The sequence below is a fragment of the Pteropus medius genome, unplaced genomic scaffold (genome assembly GCF_902729225.1).
Source record: "Pteropus medius unplaced genomic scaffold, Ma_sr-lr_union100, whole genome shotgun sequence".
Lineage (NCBI taxonomy): Eukaryota > Metazoa > Chordata > Mammalia > Chiroptera > Pteropodidae > Pteropus > Pteropus medius.
The window spans coordinates 2,562,446-2,579,884 of record NW_024351730.1 but is presented as its reverse complement, the minus strand read 5'-3'; the positions used below and the strand labels follow the sequence as shown (position 1 = coordinate 2,579,884).

Here is a 17,439-nt window from a genome sequence, read left to right as displayed (position 1 = left end):
TATACTGTAATTTATTTACCCATGAATGGATATACTGTAATTTATTTACCTACCATGAAGCTAATTAATATGCTCTTCCAGCTACTTATTGGATATGAGCAAATTGCCTCACCTTGTATTAGTCTGCCAAGATAGTAAAATCAAGGAGGCATATTTTAAAAGGCCCTAAGACTTTGTTGTTTTTAAATGTAAACTCTATGAATGGTGAACACACAATGCAATATATATATGACATATTGTTAAATTGTACAGTTGAAACTTATTGGGTTTTGTTGATCATTGTAACCCCAATAATTCTTAATAATAATAAAAAATACAGACAATAAAAAAATAGTGAAGGCGATGTAAAGTAAAGAAAGCATAAGAAATAAAGTCAATAAGATGGTAATAACTATATATGGTGTCGGGTGGGTACTAGATTTATCACGGTGACCACTTCATAAGTTATATAAATGTCTAATCACTATGTTGTACACTTGAAACTAATATAATACTATATGCCAACTATAATTGAAAAAGAAAAAATATTAAAAAGAAAACTTGCTAGTTCTCTGAATTTCTCTTCCTTTTTTTCCTTCAAATAGCAAATTCCTGATGTGTCACCAACAGGTCGCTATACAACACTGGTTCCTCTCTTATTTATTTTAGCCGTGGCAGCTATCAAAGAGATAATAGAAGATATTGTAAGTATTTAATTTTTTTCATGAATAAATGTGACTGTAATTTTTAAAATATGTAATTACATATTAGTTTCTTCACTAAGTTATTCTTGGCACAGGCTTTTTAAAATGCCCATTCAACTTAAAAGTGTATAGAATATGCTCCCACCTCTGGAGTTAATTCCTACTGATTTCTCTGTGATTAATATTGTATAATTCATGTTCCAGTGTTCTTATGTTTATAGTTTATTAATGTAGTTTATTAATTAATTGAATTAATTAATTGAATGTAATAATTGGCTTAGAGAGAAAACTATATTTGAATATTATTTTCAATGACGCTCAATTTTCAGTTTGAACATGATTTCAAGTTAAACAGAATAATCTCCAAATTATCTGAATAAATGTAAAAGAATTTTTTTTTGTATTTTTAATTTTTAAATTTATATATCATAGTTTTCACCTAATTAAATACCTTTATTTCTTTTTCATCTTATTTTAGTGTATCTAAGTTTACTTTTCTTTTATATTTATTAAAAGAAAGTAACGGCATGATTGCTATTTTTATTTTGTCATAGTAATAAAGAAGTCAATTTCCTCTTTATAAAATACATTACCCCCAATAAATTTAGGCTTTGTTTTTACTCTGTTTTAACTGTTATCTTAACTACCTTGGTTAAAGAAGCCAATTTTTTTTCCTATGACCCTTAAATACTTTGCCTGTCTGAAAGGACCTTCTGTCAAGCCTTAGGCAAGTCAGATGGTAAGGCAAGGAAAGGCTGAGACATTCTTCAGAAAGTTCCAATTTAAAGTTGCACAGACATTAATATTACTTCTGCGGGGAATCAAATTGGGATCTTATTAAGAACATATGAGCCATAGCATCACTAGATGCATTAGACGTGGATCAGCTGACCATTTAGATCAACATCCATTTGAGATTGTTTAGTCTCAGAAACATCCACGTGTCTTTTAAGAGTACAGAGGTGATGTGTGTGTGCTTGTGTGTAAAACATAGTCCTTTTGATTGGAAATTCCATACTTGATGGGGAACACTAGTCCTTTTGATTGGAAATTCCATACTTGATGGGGAAAATTTCAGGGACTCTTATCACCTGTATTGTTCCACACAGACTTACTATTCTGTACATAATGGTCGGATTTGGCAGTCCCTAAGGGTCGATCTTCACTACAATTTTGTCTTTCTTTTCCTTTTATACTGCCTTATCTTTTGTTGTTTAACCTAATTTTCTTTTCTTAATTGACTTTTTAAAAATTTAATTATAAAAATATAGTTGGTATATAATTTTATATTGGTTACATTTGTTTCAGGTATACAATATAGTGATTCAGCATTTTTATACCTTGCAATGTGATCACCTCACTAATTCTAGTAACCACTTGTAACCATCCAAACTTATCACAATAGTATTAACTATATTTTCTTTCCCTTTTCACTAGTCCCTCCACCCTGTCCACACTGAGAACCATCCCTTTGGGCTCTGTTTCTATGAGTCTGGTTTTATTTTGTTTTATGTTAGATACTACATATAAGTGAAACCATACGATATCTGCCTTTCTCTTCCTGACTTATTTTACTTATCATAACACTCTCTAGATCTATCTGTGTTGTTGGAAATGGCAAGATTCTATTTTTTATTACTGTATAATATTTCATTTGTGTGTGTGTGTGTGTCACATTTTCTTTATCCATTCATCTGTCAGTGGGCATTGAGGTTGCTTCCATATCTTGGCTATTCTAAGTAATGCTGCAGTAAATATAGGGGTGCATATATCTTTTCAAATTAGTGTTTTCATTTTCTTTGTGTAAATGCCCAGAAGTGAAATTACTGGGTCGTATGGTATATCTGTTTTCAGTTTTTTGAAGAATCTCCATACTGTTTTCCATAGGGGATGCAACAGTTTGCAGTCCCACCAGCAGTGTACAAGCGTTCCCTTTTCCCCACATCCTCACCAACAGATGTTTGTTGACGTTTTGATAATAGCCATTCCAACTACTGTGAGGTGGTATCTCATTGTGGTTTTGTCTTGCAGTTCCCTGATAATTAGTGATGTTGAGAACCTTCTCATATGTCTGTTGGCCATTTGTATGTTTTCTTTAGAGAATTATGTTTTCATGTCTTCTGCTTATTTTTTAATCAAATTATTTTTTTCTTATTGCGTTATATGAATTTCTTATATATTTTGGATACTAACCCGTTATCAGATATATCACTTGCAAATATATTCTCTCATTCAGTGGGTTCCCTTTTCATTTTGTTGAAGATTTCCTTTACTCTGCAGAAGGTTTTTAGTTTGATGTAGTCCCATGTGTTTATTTTTGCTTTTGTTTCCCTTGCTCAAGGAAATGTATCCAAAAGATATTACTTAGACTGATGTCATATAGTTAACTTCCTATGTTTTCTTCTGGGGGTTTTATGGTTTCTGGCCACATGTTTATGTCTTTAACTCATTTTGAATTTATTTTTGTACATTGTTTATTTTTTTGCACTCACTCTACACTGGGTAGCCCTGCATGTGGGCACCTCATAGCCCCTCCAACTCCACACTTTCCTGGGGCTGGGGCAGCCCGGCTCGTACATGCGGCAGTGCCCCCCTATTCCTGCACTCTCTCTGGACCAGGCAGTCCTGCACGCTGGCACCACAGCATTTTGTCAGCTCCCCACTCTTTCTAGGAGGGCAAGCCCCACATGAGCACACAGTAGCACCCCACTATCTCTGCACTTTTCTGGACAAAGCAGCCCTGCAAGCGGGTACTACAGCCTTTTTTTGGCTCCACACTCTCTTTAGGTGGTAGAGTCCCTTGTCTGTGCAGCCCAGTGCAGAAGCAGCACCCTTCTGCACCTGCTGGATCAATTCCCTTGTATGCACGTTATACACTCTCCCATTTCTACTGGGTCTAGCTCCCGGAGGGGTAGCTGGGGACATGCTTCAGCACCCTGCAGGTGGGCCAGAAAACCTAGATGGAGCTCCCGCCTACTGTCCATGTTCAAGAGAATTGTAAACAGTGGCACTCACCTGTTCCTCCATCCTGGATTGTTCCCTCAGATCCCAGAGAGCTCTCATGGTTCCCCGACCTTCTTTTGCGGTCACTCTCTCTTGCTTGCTCTGCAGAGGCTGTTCAGTTGACTCACAGTTGTCTCTTAGGAAGATTTGCTCTAAATATCGGTGTACATTTGATGTATACTTGTTAGGGGTGGGGTTCAGAGTCCACTTACGCCACCATCTTGGACCCTAACCTCTAACCTAATTTTTATTGAGCATTTGTTATTTACTAGGCATTGTGCTATTGTTTTTGCAAACGTTTTTCTCATTTAATTCCTTCAATAACTGAAAGTTGGATATTAACCCCATTTTAAAGGTAGGGAAGCTGAGTCTTAGAGTGGTCATCTGACTTGTTCGAGAAATTGGAATATCTATTCTGTCTGGTGCTCTTCCTTTGTATTATTGTGGCAAGTCACCAACGATAATAATAAAAAGTTATTGAGCTTCTAGATTCCATGTGCTTGCTCTGTGTCCTTTATACTTATTAAATCTTATAACAACCCTTTAACAGATAAATGATATTATCCCCATTTTACAGATGAGGGAGAGAAGGAACAGAGGAGTAAGATAACTTGCTCATAGTCACACAGCTATTTAAGTGGGGCTGTCAGAATTCAGATAAGGCAGTTTGGCTCCAGAGCCTAATCATTGTGCTAAACTACCTCTCCTATCTTTTTTTTCTTTTTTCCCTAGCAAAACTACAAGCTCTCTAGCTATGGTTTCTAGTACCCCTCTCTATGAAAATACATGGTAAATAAAATGGTATCCAAGAAGTTTGTTTTTTTTTAAAACAAAAGTCTTATTGGCATAATGTAATAATTGGGTACTATTAGAAAGCAGCTAATCAGGCAGTTTCTGAACAATGTAATAATAGTATTGTAGGGTAATGATAGTATCATTTGAAGTAGTTTTCTAATAAAATGAGTGTTAAGAAATGGACTAAAAATGATCTGTAAGAATGGTTTAATGAGGAGTTTATATCAACATGTAAGATGATAGAGAGTTTGCAATATTATTCTCTTTCTAGAAAGGAAAAAAATAATAGTTTAGATAGTTAAAGAGTATCTTTATCAGTAGTTATAATGAATACATATGTTTGTTCGTTCATTCAACAAAAATATATGAAACAGTACTTAGGTGGCAGGCGTTCATTAGCATATGTATTAGAATATGTTAAACTTTTGCTGCAGGAATAATTGTGTCCCAAATGTCAGTGGCTTAAGCATAAGTTTGTTATGTTTCAAACACACCGCAAATTGTTGTTGGGGAAGGAGGGCAGGAGGCACCGTTGTTCCTAAAGTCACATAGGGACGCAGAAGAATCAGGGCTCTGCTGTGTGGAGTGTTGGTGGTCACTGGAGTAAAGGAGGAGGGAGAATGGAGATCTCATTTCTTCTATGTTTGGGCCCAGAAATGGTGCACATCATGTCTGCTTACAGCCCAGTTTTAGAACTAGTGACAGGTAAAAGTATCCATTGAAGTAGAGCAGAACTGGGTATTGATGAAGACTAGTAATGCCTACCATTCTTGTATCAGTGAATGAAACAGAGCTTATATTATAGCGAACCTTCCTTTATATTCTGTTAAACGTTTTTAAAAATTTTAGAATAAACCATAGTACTAATTGCCTCCAGGTGATACACCTAAGACTTACCTACCCCAGTGCCTTTTAACTCTTGATGATTTGGACAGCTTAACATAATATGATTTCCTGTTTTTATGTGTAAGTAATGAGATATATATTTACTTGAAATTACTCTAAAATTGATGGAGAACTCTTAGTTTAAAAAAATATATCATGTCAAATGCCAATTCTTATAGTAAGGGTCAAGGTTGTTTATTAAATTAATATTCACCACTAACAAAAACATGCCTTCTTCACTATGAACTTGTTAATTTAAACACTGATAAACATTATTGATTATAAAGCAAATACTTCTTTAAAGTCTACAATGTTCAGAGATCAAATACTGAGTATAGCCTAATGAGTAAAAGTAGCCATGATGGAGCTTGCAGTCTAGTAAAGGAGACAGACATTAATCAAATAACCACACCAGCTATTATGAGTATTAAATGATGCACATGAAGTCCTTAGGACAGTGTTGAGTATTAGTAAGTGCTGAACAGATGTTAACTGCATTGTCATCCAAATATCTTTTTGACTAAAATATAAAAAATTAATTGGAAGGAAAACAGAGTATTTAAATAGGCTTATTAGAAGAATATTCTAGTAGCTGGTATGAAAAAATGTAGATATCTTAGACTAAGTGGTATGGTAGAGATGAAGAGAAATGGAAAAAATGAATTTAATGTATACTTAGGAGTAAAATTGACAAGATTTATCACCATCTGACATGCTACATACTCTACTTATTTTATTCATATTCTATCTCCAACCACTAGAATGTAAACATGAGAGCAAGAGTTTGTGTCTCTTGTTCATTGCTGTATCCTCAGCTGTAGTAACAGGGTCGGGCACTCATTAAGTGTTTAGTAAACATTTATGAATAAAGAAATGGATTGGATAGGAGTGAGAGGGAGAGGTACAAGGATGACTTTCAAGTTCATGGTTTGTATGAGTGGATGGTATATGGTTCTGTGTCTGAGACAGGGATCAAGTCTCAGGGGTTAAAGTCATAGATTGTCTTTTGGACATAGATTGAGATAACTCTGAGACTGCCAGAGGGAGATGTCAAGGAAGCAACTGGATGTAATTTACTGGAGCACAGATGAGAGTCTTGGATAATTATATTTATGTATTGGTTATCATTGAAATTATAGGTATAAATGAGCTAAGAGTGTATAGAGTGAGAAGCAAAGAGGGCAAAAGAGTAAGCCTTAAGGAGTTCTATTACTGAATTACAAGCAAGGAGACAAAGAAGGGGCCAAGGTGGAATACCTGGGCAATGATATGATAATAAATGCCTAGGGCAGGGAGAGTTCTCAGGAAAGGATTGGTTAATATTGCATAGTAAAATATTCTAAAGTTCATGGATCTATTTATACAGTACAGTTTATTGGTAAAATGTCAATCAGATATCAGAAATATTACATAATTCATTAGCTCTCAGTGGTATTAAATGAATTCTGATTACAGGACAGTGGAGGTATTTGAACTCAGAGACTGACTATATTAATTTTTCTGAACTATTTTAGAAGGAAAAATGATCTCTTTAGGATACAAAGATGCTTTCTTTTTATAGTCATAAGATTAGAATCTGCTTGTCTGGGTGGGTCCTTATGTGTATTCAACACAATTGTGTCTTTATAAGTAATCTAATTTATTCTGTTGTGGGACGATTGAGGTAAGAGATGCTCCTGTGTAAGAATTCTCTGGAGATGGAAAATAATGTTCAGGATCTTCTTAGGTTTCACTAAGATTAAATTTCCTGTTGAAGTGGAATGTTTCATTAATTAGCTTTTATTTGTCTTCTGTTGGAAATCTATTATATATTATAAATGTGTATTTGTACCTCTTCGAATATCTAATTTTACCTTGAATTGTTATTTTGGACTAAAATTTATTTTGAATTATTTTTAATTTTCTCAAGATCTTTATTAACAAACAAAAATGAGTATTTTAGAATTTTATGAATTATAAAATATGCCCTACTCATGGTACAAATTTAAAAAACTTTAAAACTTCAATTAAGAATATTTGCTCACAAAACATGTGCTTACTTTTGGAAGGAATAATTTTCCTATTAAAAGTCTACATTATTACATTTTTATTAGTGAAGATTTTGTTCTGAGAAAGAATTGTAGTATGTTCTGCATATGGATGTGGCAAGAATTATTTTCAGCAAGCCTTCCACAGAGGCATTTTGAATGTTCTATTTGCATTTTGTGCAGTTCAGTGGCTGATTGTTTGGATGAAGTGAGTTCATACTGCCAGCTATTGTGCCACTCCTCCTGAGTGCTGCTATGTCTTGGAGCAGTGCTAATCCACAACTCCAGGCTTTTCTGTTGGAAAGTGTTTTCATATGTGCACTGTGGTTCTAAAACCATGTTTCTTCTTAGTGGAAAACTTGGGAGCTCATTGATTTTACATTGGTTCTAACTCATCTTATTGTCCAGTATGTGCAGCTAATCTGACATTGGGTTTTAGATGATAGAATCTTTGAGCAGAATTAGTTACACTTTTCTCCAGCACCAGTGGAGGCTGATGTGTTATACTCGACGCTGTAAGTTTAGATGGAAGCCATGGAAAACCTTTCATTGAACCACAGAGAAGACAGTTTCCCCTGGTTAATCAAATTCTCACATTTTCTTAGACCTTTCATTTCTTTTTCTTACTGCTATAAAACCTTGGCTTATGTAACTCTAAACTCACTCATCTAGACTTTGACTAACTCACCTGTTTACCACTTAATTTTTTTTTTTCAGTGCTTTTTGAGAGGAAAGAGAATAGGATCATGTGATTCAGTAGCTTGTGATTTGGGGGGAAGGCAGCTTTTAGGGAGCAGTAGATAAAAGAGGTTTTATGCACATGTAGATGTATTTGTTTCTAGTCATTGACAGACATCAGTACATCATTAAGTTATAGAGGAGATACTCAGCTTAATTAGATAATGAATTTCATAAGTTGAAAATATTTCAGTACCATTATTAAAATGGTAGCTATAGGTAATTCTCTTGGGCAATTTTCTATTTTAAGAGAGTTATTTAAGCAAATGGTAAGTCAGCCTTTCAGCTCAAACTCTTCTAGTACATTAAAATTTTAATCTTATATGTTAATGTCAGGTCCTTCCAGAAACCACACACCTGTACTCTCAGAAAAGGACAACTGTGTAAAGATGCTGTGGATTGCTTTTCACTTTTAAAATTCCTGAGTACCCGCTGATTCTTCTCATCACCACACCCTGGGCATACTTATAACATTGATATAGATGTGAAACGATAAAAGCCTTGAGAAACATAAGTTAAAGAAATTGCTTTTGTTGTAGGTACTATTTTATTTTATTGCTCTTATTCACTTTTTCACAGTTTTTGTTTTTGCTTTTAAAATTTAGAAACGACATAAAGCCGATAATGCAGTGAACAAGAAACAGACACAAGGTAGGAATTTTATATTTTATTTCTCATATCTGTCAAATACAGTCATACTAATATATACAGATCACTTCAATTAAGTGTAACTCAATTGAAAATACTGTATATCCTCCTAAGTTTTTGTTTCAGGGTAGATTCTTGCTTTGTAGCATTTATTAGCATGACACTTAAATTTGCATTAACATGATTTACAGTGGTAATACTTTTAAAAAGTAACATTTTTAATATATTTAAGTACCTCATAGCAATATATTCTTAAGTACTGTCCATAAAATCTGCAGTTTTGACAGTGTTAAATGCTGCAAAATGTATTTTGTTTGGGAGCTGCAGAAGTTACTCTAGAGATTTATAGAAAATAATCAGCTGTGATGTTGATGGATAAAAGACATATTGGAAGCACTTTGAGTTAGTTATACTATACGTGCAGATGATATATGCTCCAGAAATAAATAAAATTATTAAAGCCAGGCCAGCTTCTGGGAAGTGCATGGCATTTTGAGATGGCTTTTTGTTGTGGGTCTCATTTTAATGCAGCCAAAAACAAAATGACTTTCAACACAAGCAAATAAACCATTATGCTCTCAGATTTTTAAGAAATACACAGGGACATGCAAAACAGACATTGTGTCCCATCCCTGAACTCGTCCCATCTGAGAGTCTCATCGCTCTCTGAAGTTTCCTGACGTGATAAAGATCAGACATGTCTGCCATTAGCTGATAATTAGTATTTTTATATTGCTGTGATTTTTATGGGACTCTATCAAAATGCCCTGCTTCCACCAAAGGGATTATCTGCTAATTTTTGATACCTTTGAGGAAACAACATTTCTTAGAGTGTCAAAATATTTACTGAGATTATATTATTTCCTGTGGGACATAAGAAAAAATATAAAATGGGAACTATATAAAAGCAGAAAGACGATTTTGTGTGGAAAATGAAAGGGCTTAGATTATATGATCTCAAGGTCTCTCTAGATTTTTGTGGCAAATAATGGTTCCTTTGTCAAATGCTGTATGAATTCAATAGGAGAGAAAATTGTGGGGTAATGAGCTAGATCTTGAACTTTTGGGAAAATATTGGATGAGCAGAGGTACATGGGGAAGACATTACATACGGGTTGAGTGAGAAAGCAGGACAGGTTATTCCGAGCAGAGACGAAGAAGGCTGTTGGATTTCTTTGTTGAAACATCATCAGAGTACCAAATGAAGAAGATTGAGATCAAGGGAAGCAAACACCTGATGAAAAAGGTAGGCCAGAGTCAAATTTTACAGAGCCTTGAAGGCGAAGCCAAGGATATTCCAACTTTCCTTGTGTGTACTGAATAGCTGTTGAAGATTTACAAGCCGAAAAGAGGCAGGACGAACGTACAGGTTAAAGATGGGGAGCAGAAGGAATTGGAGTAGGGGGCTGTTAAGAGTCTGAGAACAAAGCTATTCCAAGAAGGTGGAAAAGGACAACCATAAGAACTGAAAGGGAAAAACCCAGAGGTTGCAGGTACTGATATTTTTGGCAATATGCAGTGTTTGCATTTGTTGCCATGTTGCTCAGAATGTTCAGTAAAAGCTTTTGAATCAAAAATATGTAATTATCTTTCCAATTCATAATGGGTTTTCAGCAGAGGGCTTCTGTCTTCAGGGACGGGCAGTTGTTTATTTCCAAGAAGTCATTGTACCGTTAAAGAGTAGCTGTCATGAGTGTGATGACTTTCAGGTACCACACTGTGAACTGATAGGGTCTGTGATGTCCCAGGTACTTACCTACTTCCAAAAGTACTCCTTTTTGTCTACTAGTCAGAGAAAATATTCCTTCTTGGTTATTATTCTCGGTTCATCAATTCATCCTGGATTGACAAGATTAGTTCTATGGCTAAACATGAAGAATAAGCAAGTGAGAAGTAGGCTTCTACAGTAAGTGTATATAAAACTCGTGTCAAAAATAAAATATTAGGGTTCGACAGCTATAAAAACCATTTTAGTTAGCAAGATACTTGGTAATTCCATGTCTAAGAAATGATAGCTTGCAGTTGGATACTTGAAATTGTTTTCTAAGAGATCTTTTTTTTCTTTGCCCAGTTAGGGTATTGGCCATCTTTTTGATTTTGCAGTTGGTAGGAGATAACAAATGTTTGAGTAGGATACTGTTTGCTATCAGGTAACTCAGATTGCTTAATGTGAAGGCCATCTGTTGTCATTAGATCAGAATGAAATTCAACTTGCTTTCCCGAATTGAGGCAGGAGTAGGTGTAGGAGTGGGAAGGAGGTATTTTTGACAGACATTTGAAATAGTAAGCTTAAATTTTCAATTTCTAAATGTTTACCAAGACCACATAATGTATAAAAAGATATTTTTTCCTTAGATTCCAATATTAACATTTCTATATTCTTAGAGCACTGAATATTTTCTCTCCTTATTTTGCATTGAGGCATTAGAGGGTGACCTTTTTCTGTTACTCCGTAGCAAATTCAGAAATATAAACTCATAATTTTATTTCCAGCATTTTAAATCATTTAAATGTAGACTGGTACCTGTCTGATACCTCCTTTTCACTAGTTAATGAACTCAGTCAGTGATCATGGATTTTGGATTTTGGATCAATGGATTTTGGACCTAAGTCAGGACTTTGGAACTTTCCATTTTTGAGCCTATCATCAACACTTGAAAAACAACCTATTTCTTCTCTTGGACATATATAAGTTGGTTAGGTAGATGGTTCAATGAGTTGGCAAATTCACAATTTTATATTGTTCTCTGAATTGTTGAGGGAGAGTAGAGAAAATTGATGCTGAGAAGTTAAGGAGTATAAGTGAGTCTTGATGAGTTTTGTTGTCCATCCCTCCCAGTGAATTGTTACCACCTTTCTTTGCTTCTGTATTTTTGTTGTGTGATGGTGTATATGTCCTAGACAGGAACACGGCAAAGGTCAGGCCCACCCCGTTACTCATCTTTGTGTTCCCAATAGCTCCCAGCCCAGGTGTCTGTCCTTAGCAGGTGTTCTGTGCGTGCATGGCAAATGAACGGGCAGATGAACCGCTCTCTGTATAGATACCTGAGTACAGATAATGAAGGGAAAAAAGACTAGACATGAAAGGAGCCTTCTTGAAAATTCATTATCTGGGGTATGAGTGAGATAAAAAGCAATATTTTCATAACACTGTGTCTCAGACTTTCACAGGCCTTGATAAAACACTAATTGGCAGAAGTTCTTGCCACCTCTTTACCTTCTCTGATGAAGTCATTACATCATCATTTTACCTTGCTTTGCCTCCTGTGAACACAGTAGTGTGTCTGCTTATCAATTCTATTACCCAGAGCCCCAGGTTTCCTTGCATCGAAACTTACCTTCATTTTCTCTGATTTCTTCCCTCAATATTTAAACCATGTTTGACATACCCTCATCCATGAGTCTGTGCACACTGGAAGCAGTCACCCATTGTTTTCCCTAAACTGGGTTGTTCTGCCAAATTTGGCTATGTAGGAATTTGTAAATTATAAAATTGTAATTATTATTATAATATGTAAATTGGAGCCAATCCCCATATAAATTTATTGTGGTTGAGCTAGTTCTTTTTAAATTGTAAAAATGTGCTTTTATTTTTACAAAATGCTATTATGGCTAGCATGCCAGTATTTCAAGTAAAGTGACAGTTTCACATACAAATCACAATATGGAGGCCTGGGCAAGGATAGACTTCAGGTAGAGACTATGAGAGATATTTGGGAAAATTAAAAATGCCTCCTAATGGAATAAATAGATTTGCTTTTTTTGAGATTTGCTTTTTTAAAATTCCCAGGTTCAGATATATTCTCTGTTCAGATATATATACATTCTGCAGGTGAGCATGTGTGAGAGATATATGGCTGTGACATGTGACAGCACACCGATCATCTGCTTTGATGCTGTAGTCATATGAGGGCTGTCCTTATTACAATCGGATTGTTTAGTACCTTGTTTTATTATGATACTAGCTAGCCATTAGATTAGAATAAATCTTTTTTTAATAAAGCGACTTTGCTCTGTATTAATTTAATTTAAAAAATGACAACATGGAATTCTTTTAAACTAGGCACGAAGCAAAAAATAATAAGTTCTCATCTCCACCGACGTCTGTCTTCCCCAGAGCTACATCAGCCTTTTAGGAAATGAATTAAGTTGGTAGTGGCTGATAGCCACTAACAAGGCTACTTTTCTGCTGGGCACATAGCTGCTTATCTCCCACTGGAAACCATTTTGCCTTTAAAGTCCTTGGTGAAAAAGATGTTAAGTCGGTGTGGGGTGAATGAGTTTCAGGTTATTAGGCCTGAAATGACCTACTAACAAGGCTGAATCTATCTGCTTCCATGCGTCCCAGTGCTGTACAAAGGAGCCATTGTATTGTGCTAAGGGCCTTAAAATAACACCTCTTTCTTGGTTTATGAAAAAAGCAGATGTGCTGCCTTTTTGTCTCCCTGGAGAGATCTCTGCATCTGATCTACTCAGTGGTCCTGTACATATGCTGTGACACATGTACATCGAATTAATTGAAAATAGTTCTTAGAAAGTATTTGTTTCCATGATCTTAAAAGTTGGGTTTTAAAACTGAGTACATATATGACCTAAATAATTTCAGATACCTATAAGATCGTTAATATTTTCAAATTATTACAAAGATATGTAGGAGTAAATAAATTAAACTGATTAGATATTTTCAACAACAGCTGTGGATGGAGAGGAGGTATTTATTTGGGAGGAAATATAATCCCAGATTGTCCTTTCATTTGTCCTGTAAATAAAAGTTGCACACAGAAGAGCAAAAGCCACTGAGGAAATATAGGGACGTAGTTAAAGAAAGGAAAAACAGGCGATTCAAAGTTAGAACATTTGTTATTACACTTCAGAATATCAAAATAACAGCCTTTACTGAGTATCTACCTTTTGTAAGACTCAGTGCAGAAATGCAGAAAGCAGCCAGTCTTCATTCTTGCCCTATAGAAAATTATAATCTAGGGAATGAAAGGGAATAAAAAGAGAAAGGCGAGTATTCAGAAATGTCATTTGCAGATTCTTGCAGGATGAGTGGGATTTTAGTAAGCAGAGCTGTCAGAGTGGTAGCAGTGGGTGATCTGGAAGGAAGTGGCAAGGCATGAGGTATGTTCTGAGAGTAGCAAATAGTCTGTTTTGCCTGGAGCATAGGATATATGTCAGGGAGCAATGGGCAGAGACAGGAAGGCAAGTTAGGTTCATATTTTGTAGACTTTTGAAAACCAGGATGAAGAGAATTCTCTTGGAGAGAATTATTGAAAGGTATGGCTAGGTTCCTAGTTGTTCTTTTAAAAGAAGAATATGAAAGCTGGTATGGGGAGAGGGTGGGATGAGGCACAGAGAGAAGTTAATTTTTGATTAATTAGGGAGGGGATCTAGGGCAGTGACTATGAGAAGGCAAAGAGAAATACACAATGTCTAGATCCAACTGGGTGTGGCAAAGGAGGGGAAACACTGTCAAACGCCAAATTCTGCTGAATTAAGAGATCAGGACTGCAATGCTCACTCAATACAGCACTTAAGAAGTAGCATTTCATCATTGGGTTCAGTGCTTACCTGGAAAGCAGTTGTGGAGTTGTGGAAGCTGAAGCCTGATTGATCGTAAGGAATGGTGGGATGACTGGTGAGGCAGTGGAGGGAGGTTTTTCTTTCAAGAAATTTCTCATGAAATAAAGGCAAAAGTGAATGATTCATGACTGTGAGCAGGATTGAGCAAAAAATTTCAAGAAAAGGGAATTGCTTACCCTTGAGCCCTGATTGCATCAGCTGACCCATATCTTTTTCGTAGGTCACCAGCTTTCTCTCAGAGAAACTTCTGAGACTCGCCCCTAGAGTTTGTGGGCCTGGCAAGGTATGGGCCATTGTTAAAAGGTTACAAATGTGAGGTGATAGAAGTAGTATCAAGTAACTGAATAAGCACATAGAGAATAAAGAGGAGAGGGTAATTCAGGCAATTTCCTTTGTTTTTGTGTCAGTAGACTCCAAGCAGATCGTTGTTTACTTTATTTACTTTGACCTTGAAAGGCAGGAAAACATTTGTGCAGTGTCAGTTTTTGCCCCAGTGAGGTCTTTGCCTTAAAATTGTCTTTGGAAATAAGGGTCTACATAGTGAATGAATTGATGCTTTAGTATGGGTATGTTGGTTTTCCTTCTTTGCCCAGCTTGAAACCAGTCTCAGCTGCACTCTTACCCTTCTTAATGCGCTAAAGATCCTCTTCAGTGCTTACCCCCAGATGAGAATCAGAGCATACTGCTTGTTCCCGTGTTTTCTCTGTCCTCTGTAACATCAGTAGTTCCCACTGTCCTTTAGGATAACTTGACTCTTGTTACCCACTTCAGGAAGTGGCCTGATTGCCCAAGAACGGCACCCCATGACTTTTAGTAATAGCCCCAGCGAAAGGCCATTCGATAGCGGTGGTGATACTTTCTCTCAGAGAAGCCTTTGTTAAACTCTTAGTGAGCACCTCCACCTGTGCAATGTTTGATTAAGTCCTGAGCAACTGCCAGTTTCTACAGAACCTTTGATTAGGGAATAACTATTAAATTCGAACAGAATGTTTTCATTTCAAAAGAGAAACCCATTACAACAAAGCTGTTAAGTAAAAACAATTTTTATTTGAGGTATTTAAAATCTGAGTTGTCCTAAGCCTACTGTCAAACTAACTAAACAGTGTGGAACCTTTAGCTGGGAAAAGGCAGAAGAGTTTTGCATTGAAAGAATGAGCTATTAAAATACCATAAGATAGGCCATTCTGATAATTCTGTCCATAGCTTGCTCTGTCTCTCCTTCACCAAGCATAACTAATCCTCTCCTCTAGGGCTTACTTTCTTGAACTCTTATACTCTGGAGGTGTAAAGTCAGTGTATTTTTGGCCCAAGGAACCTAAAAGCTCAGCAAAAGACCCAGCATCATTTCTTGCTTCCTCTAGAGCGGGTTGAGCTAGGTCAGCAGAGATCAGTGATTGAAAATAACTAGGATTCTATTTCAGTCACCAGCATAATAACATGTGATACTGTTTATTTTAATTGTTCTATGATTGGGTGTTTAGGAACCAGTTCCACAGTAAAGACAACAATGAATTATATGATTGACTTTTATCCTCAGCTAGTATTCAAACCTTGATTTGTACAGAAACCTGTTAAATGTCGTGAGCCAATTTTTAACTTCACCAGAATTCTGTATTGTTCTTTATATCCTAAGATGGCTTTAGCCTCAAGTTTGAAGACACTTTGCTTTTCCAGTCTTTATTTCTGGGTTCAGGTTTGGTATTTTAAGAACAGAAGAAATGGAGGGTGAGCTGCGTATTCTCAGTTCTAATAAGCCTCCAGGTGATGCTGATGCTGCAGGTGCCTGTAACCACCTGTTGAGTAGCAAAGTTCTGTAGTATATTCAAAGAACTGTTACTCTACTCAGGTAGAATTCTAACTCGGACATAAAGGAATTTGCACTTTGATTAATCCAGACCACTATAACATTCAGAATTAATACCAAATACCCATCAGATTGATAAAATTCAAATGATTGATTACACTTTGTGATCGTTGGGTTTATAGTCAGTGGAACTCCATACATTGCTAGTGAGACTGAGTTGCTGTAGATTCTTAGGGAAATAATCTGGTCATATCTGATAAAAGTACAAACACAGATACCCTGGAGCCAGCAACATTCCTTTTGAGATCCTCTCCCATAGAATATAAACATGTAAATATATCTCAGTGTTGTTTGAGGTAGTAGAAAAAATGGAAGTCAGAATGTCCGCCAAGAGGAGGATAGTTGAATACATTATGATATAGCTGTTGTTTAAAACAGTTGTAAATAAACAAATGGGACCGCATCAAACTAAAATGTTTTTGCACAGCAAAGGAAACCATCAACAAAACAAAAAGACAACCTACTGAGTGGAAGAAGATATTTGCCTATGATACATCTGATAAGAGGTTAATATCCAAAATTTGTAAAGAATTCATCCAACTCAGTACCAAAACAAACAATCCAAGTTAAAAATGGGCAGAAGATATGAATAGGAATTTTTCCAAAGAGGACATACAGATGGCCAATAGACATATGAAAAGATGCTCAACATCTCTAACCATCAGAGAAATGAAAGTTAAACCACAATGAGATATCACCTCACACCTTTCAGAATTGCTATCATCAATAAATCAACAAACAACAAGTGTTGGCGAGGATGTGGAGAAAAGCGAACTCTCTTGCACTGTTGGTAGGATTGCAAATTGGTGCAGCTGCTATGGAAAGAGTTTGGAGGTTCCTTAAAAAATTAAAAATAGAAATACCTTATGACCTAGTAATTGCACTTCTGGGTATTTATCCGAAGAAAAGCAAAACACTAATTTGAGAAGGTAGATGCACTTTTATATTCACTGCAGCACTATAGCCAAGATATGAAAACAACCTAAGTGCCCATCAATAGATGATTGGATAAAGAAATTATGCCATGCATATACAATATGCCATATATACAATAGCAGATTATTCAGCCATTAAAAAAAATGAAATCTTATCATTTGTGATGACATGGATGGACCTAGAGGACATTATGCTAAGTGAAATAAGTTAGAGGAAGACAAATGCAATATGATTTCACTTATGTGTGGAATCCAAAGAATAAAATAAATGAACA

The 17,439-nt window shown here is 35.9% G+C and overlaps 1 protein-coding gene across 7 annotated transcripts in view; it reads left to right on the top strand.

Annotated features, from left to right (window-relative positions):
* ATP8A1 (ATPase phospholipid transporting 8A1) overlaps positions 1-17,439 on the top strand; it is a 216,589-nt gene that overhangs the window by 27,955 nt on the left and 171,195 nt on the right. For 5 of the 7 annotated variants that reach the window (XM_039845110.1, XM_039845109.1, XM_039845108.1 and 2 more), the window contains 2 exons: positions 585-683; positions 8,737-8,782. In XM_039845110.1, the coding sequence (XP_039701044.1) occupies positions 585-683; positions 8,737-8,782 (145 nt within the window). Of the gene's footprint in view, positions 1-584; positions 684-8,736; positions 8,783-17,439 lie in introns of those variants that run through there. The other 2 variants (XM_039845113.1, XM_039845114.1) reach the window with 2 other exon arrangements.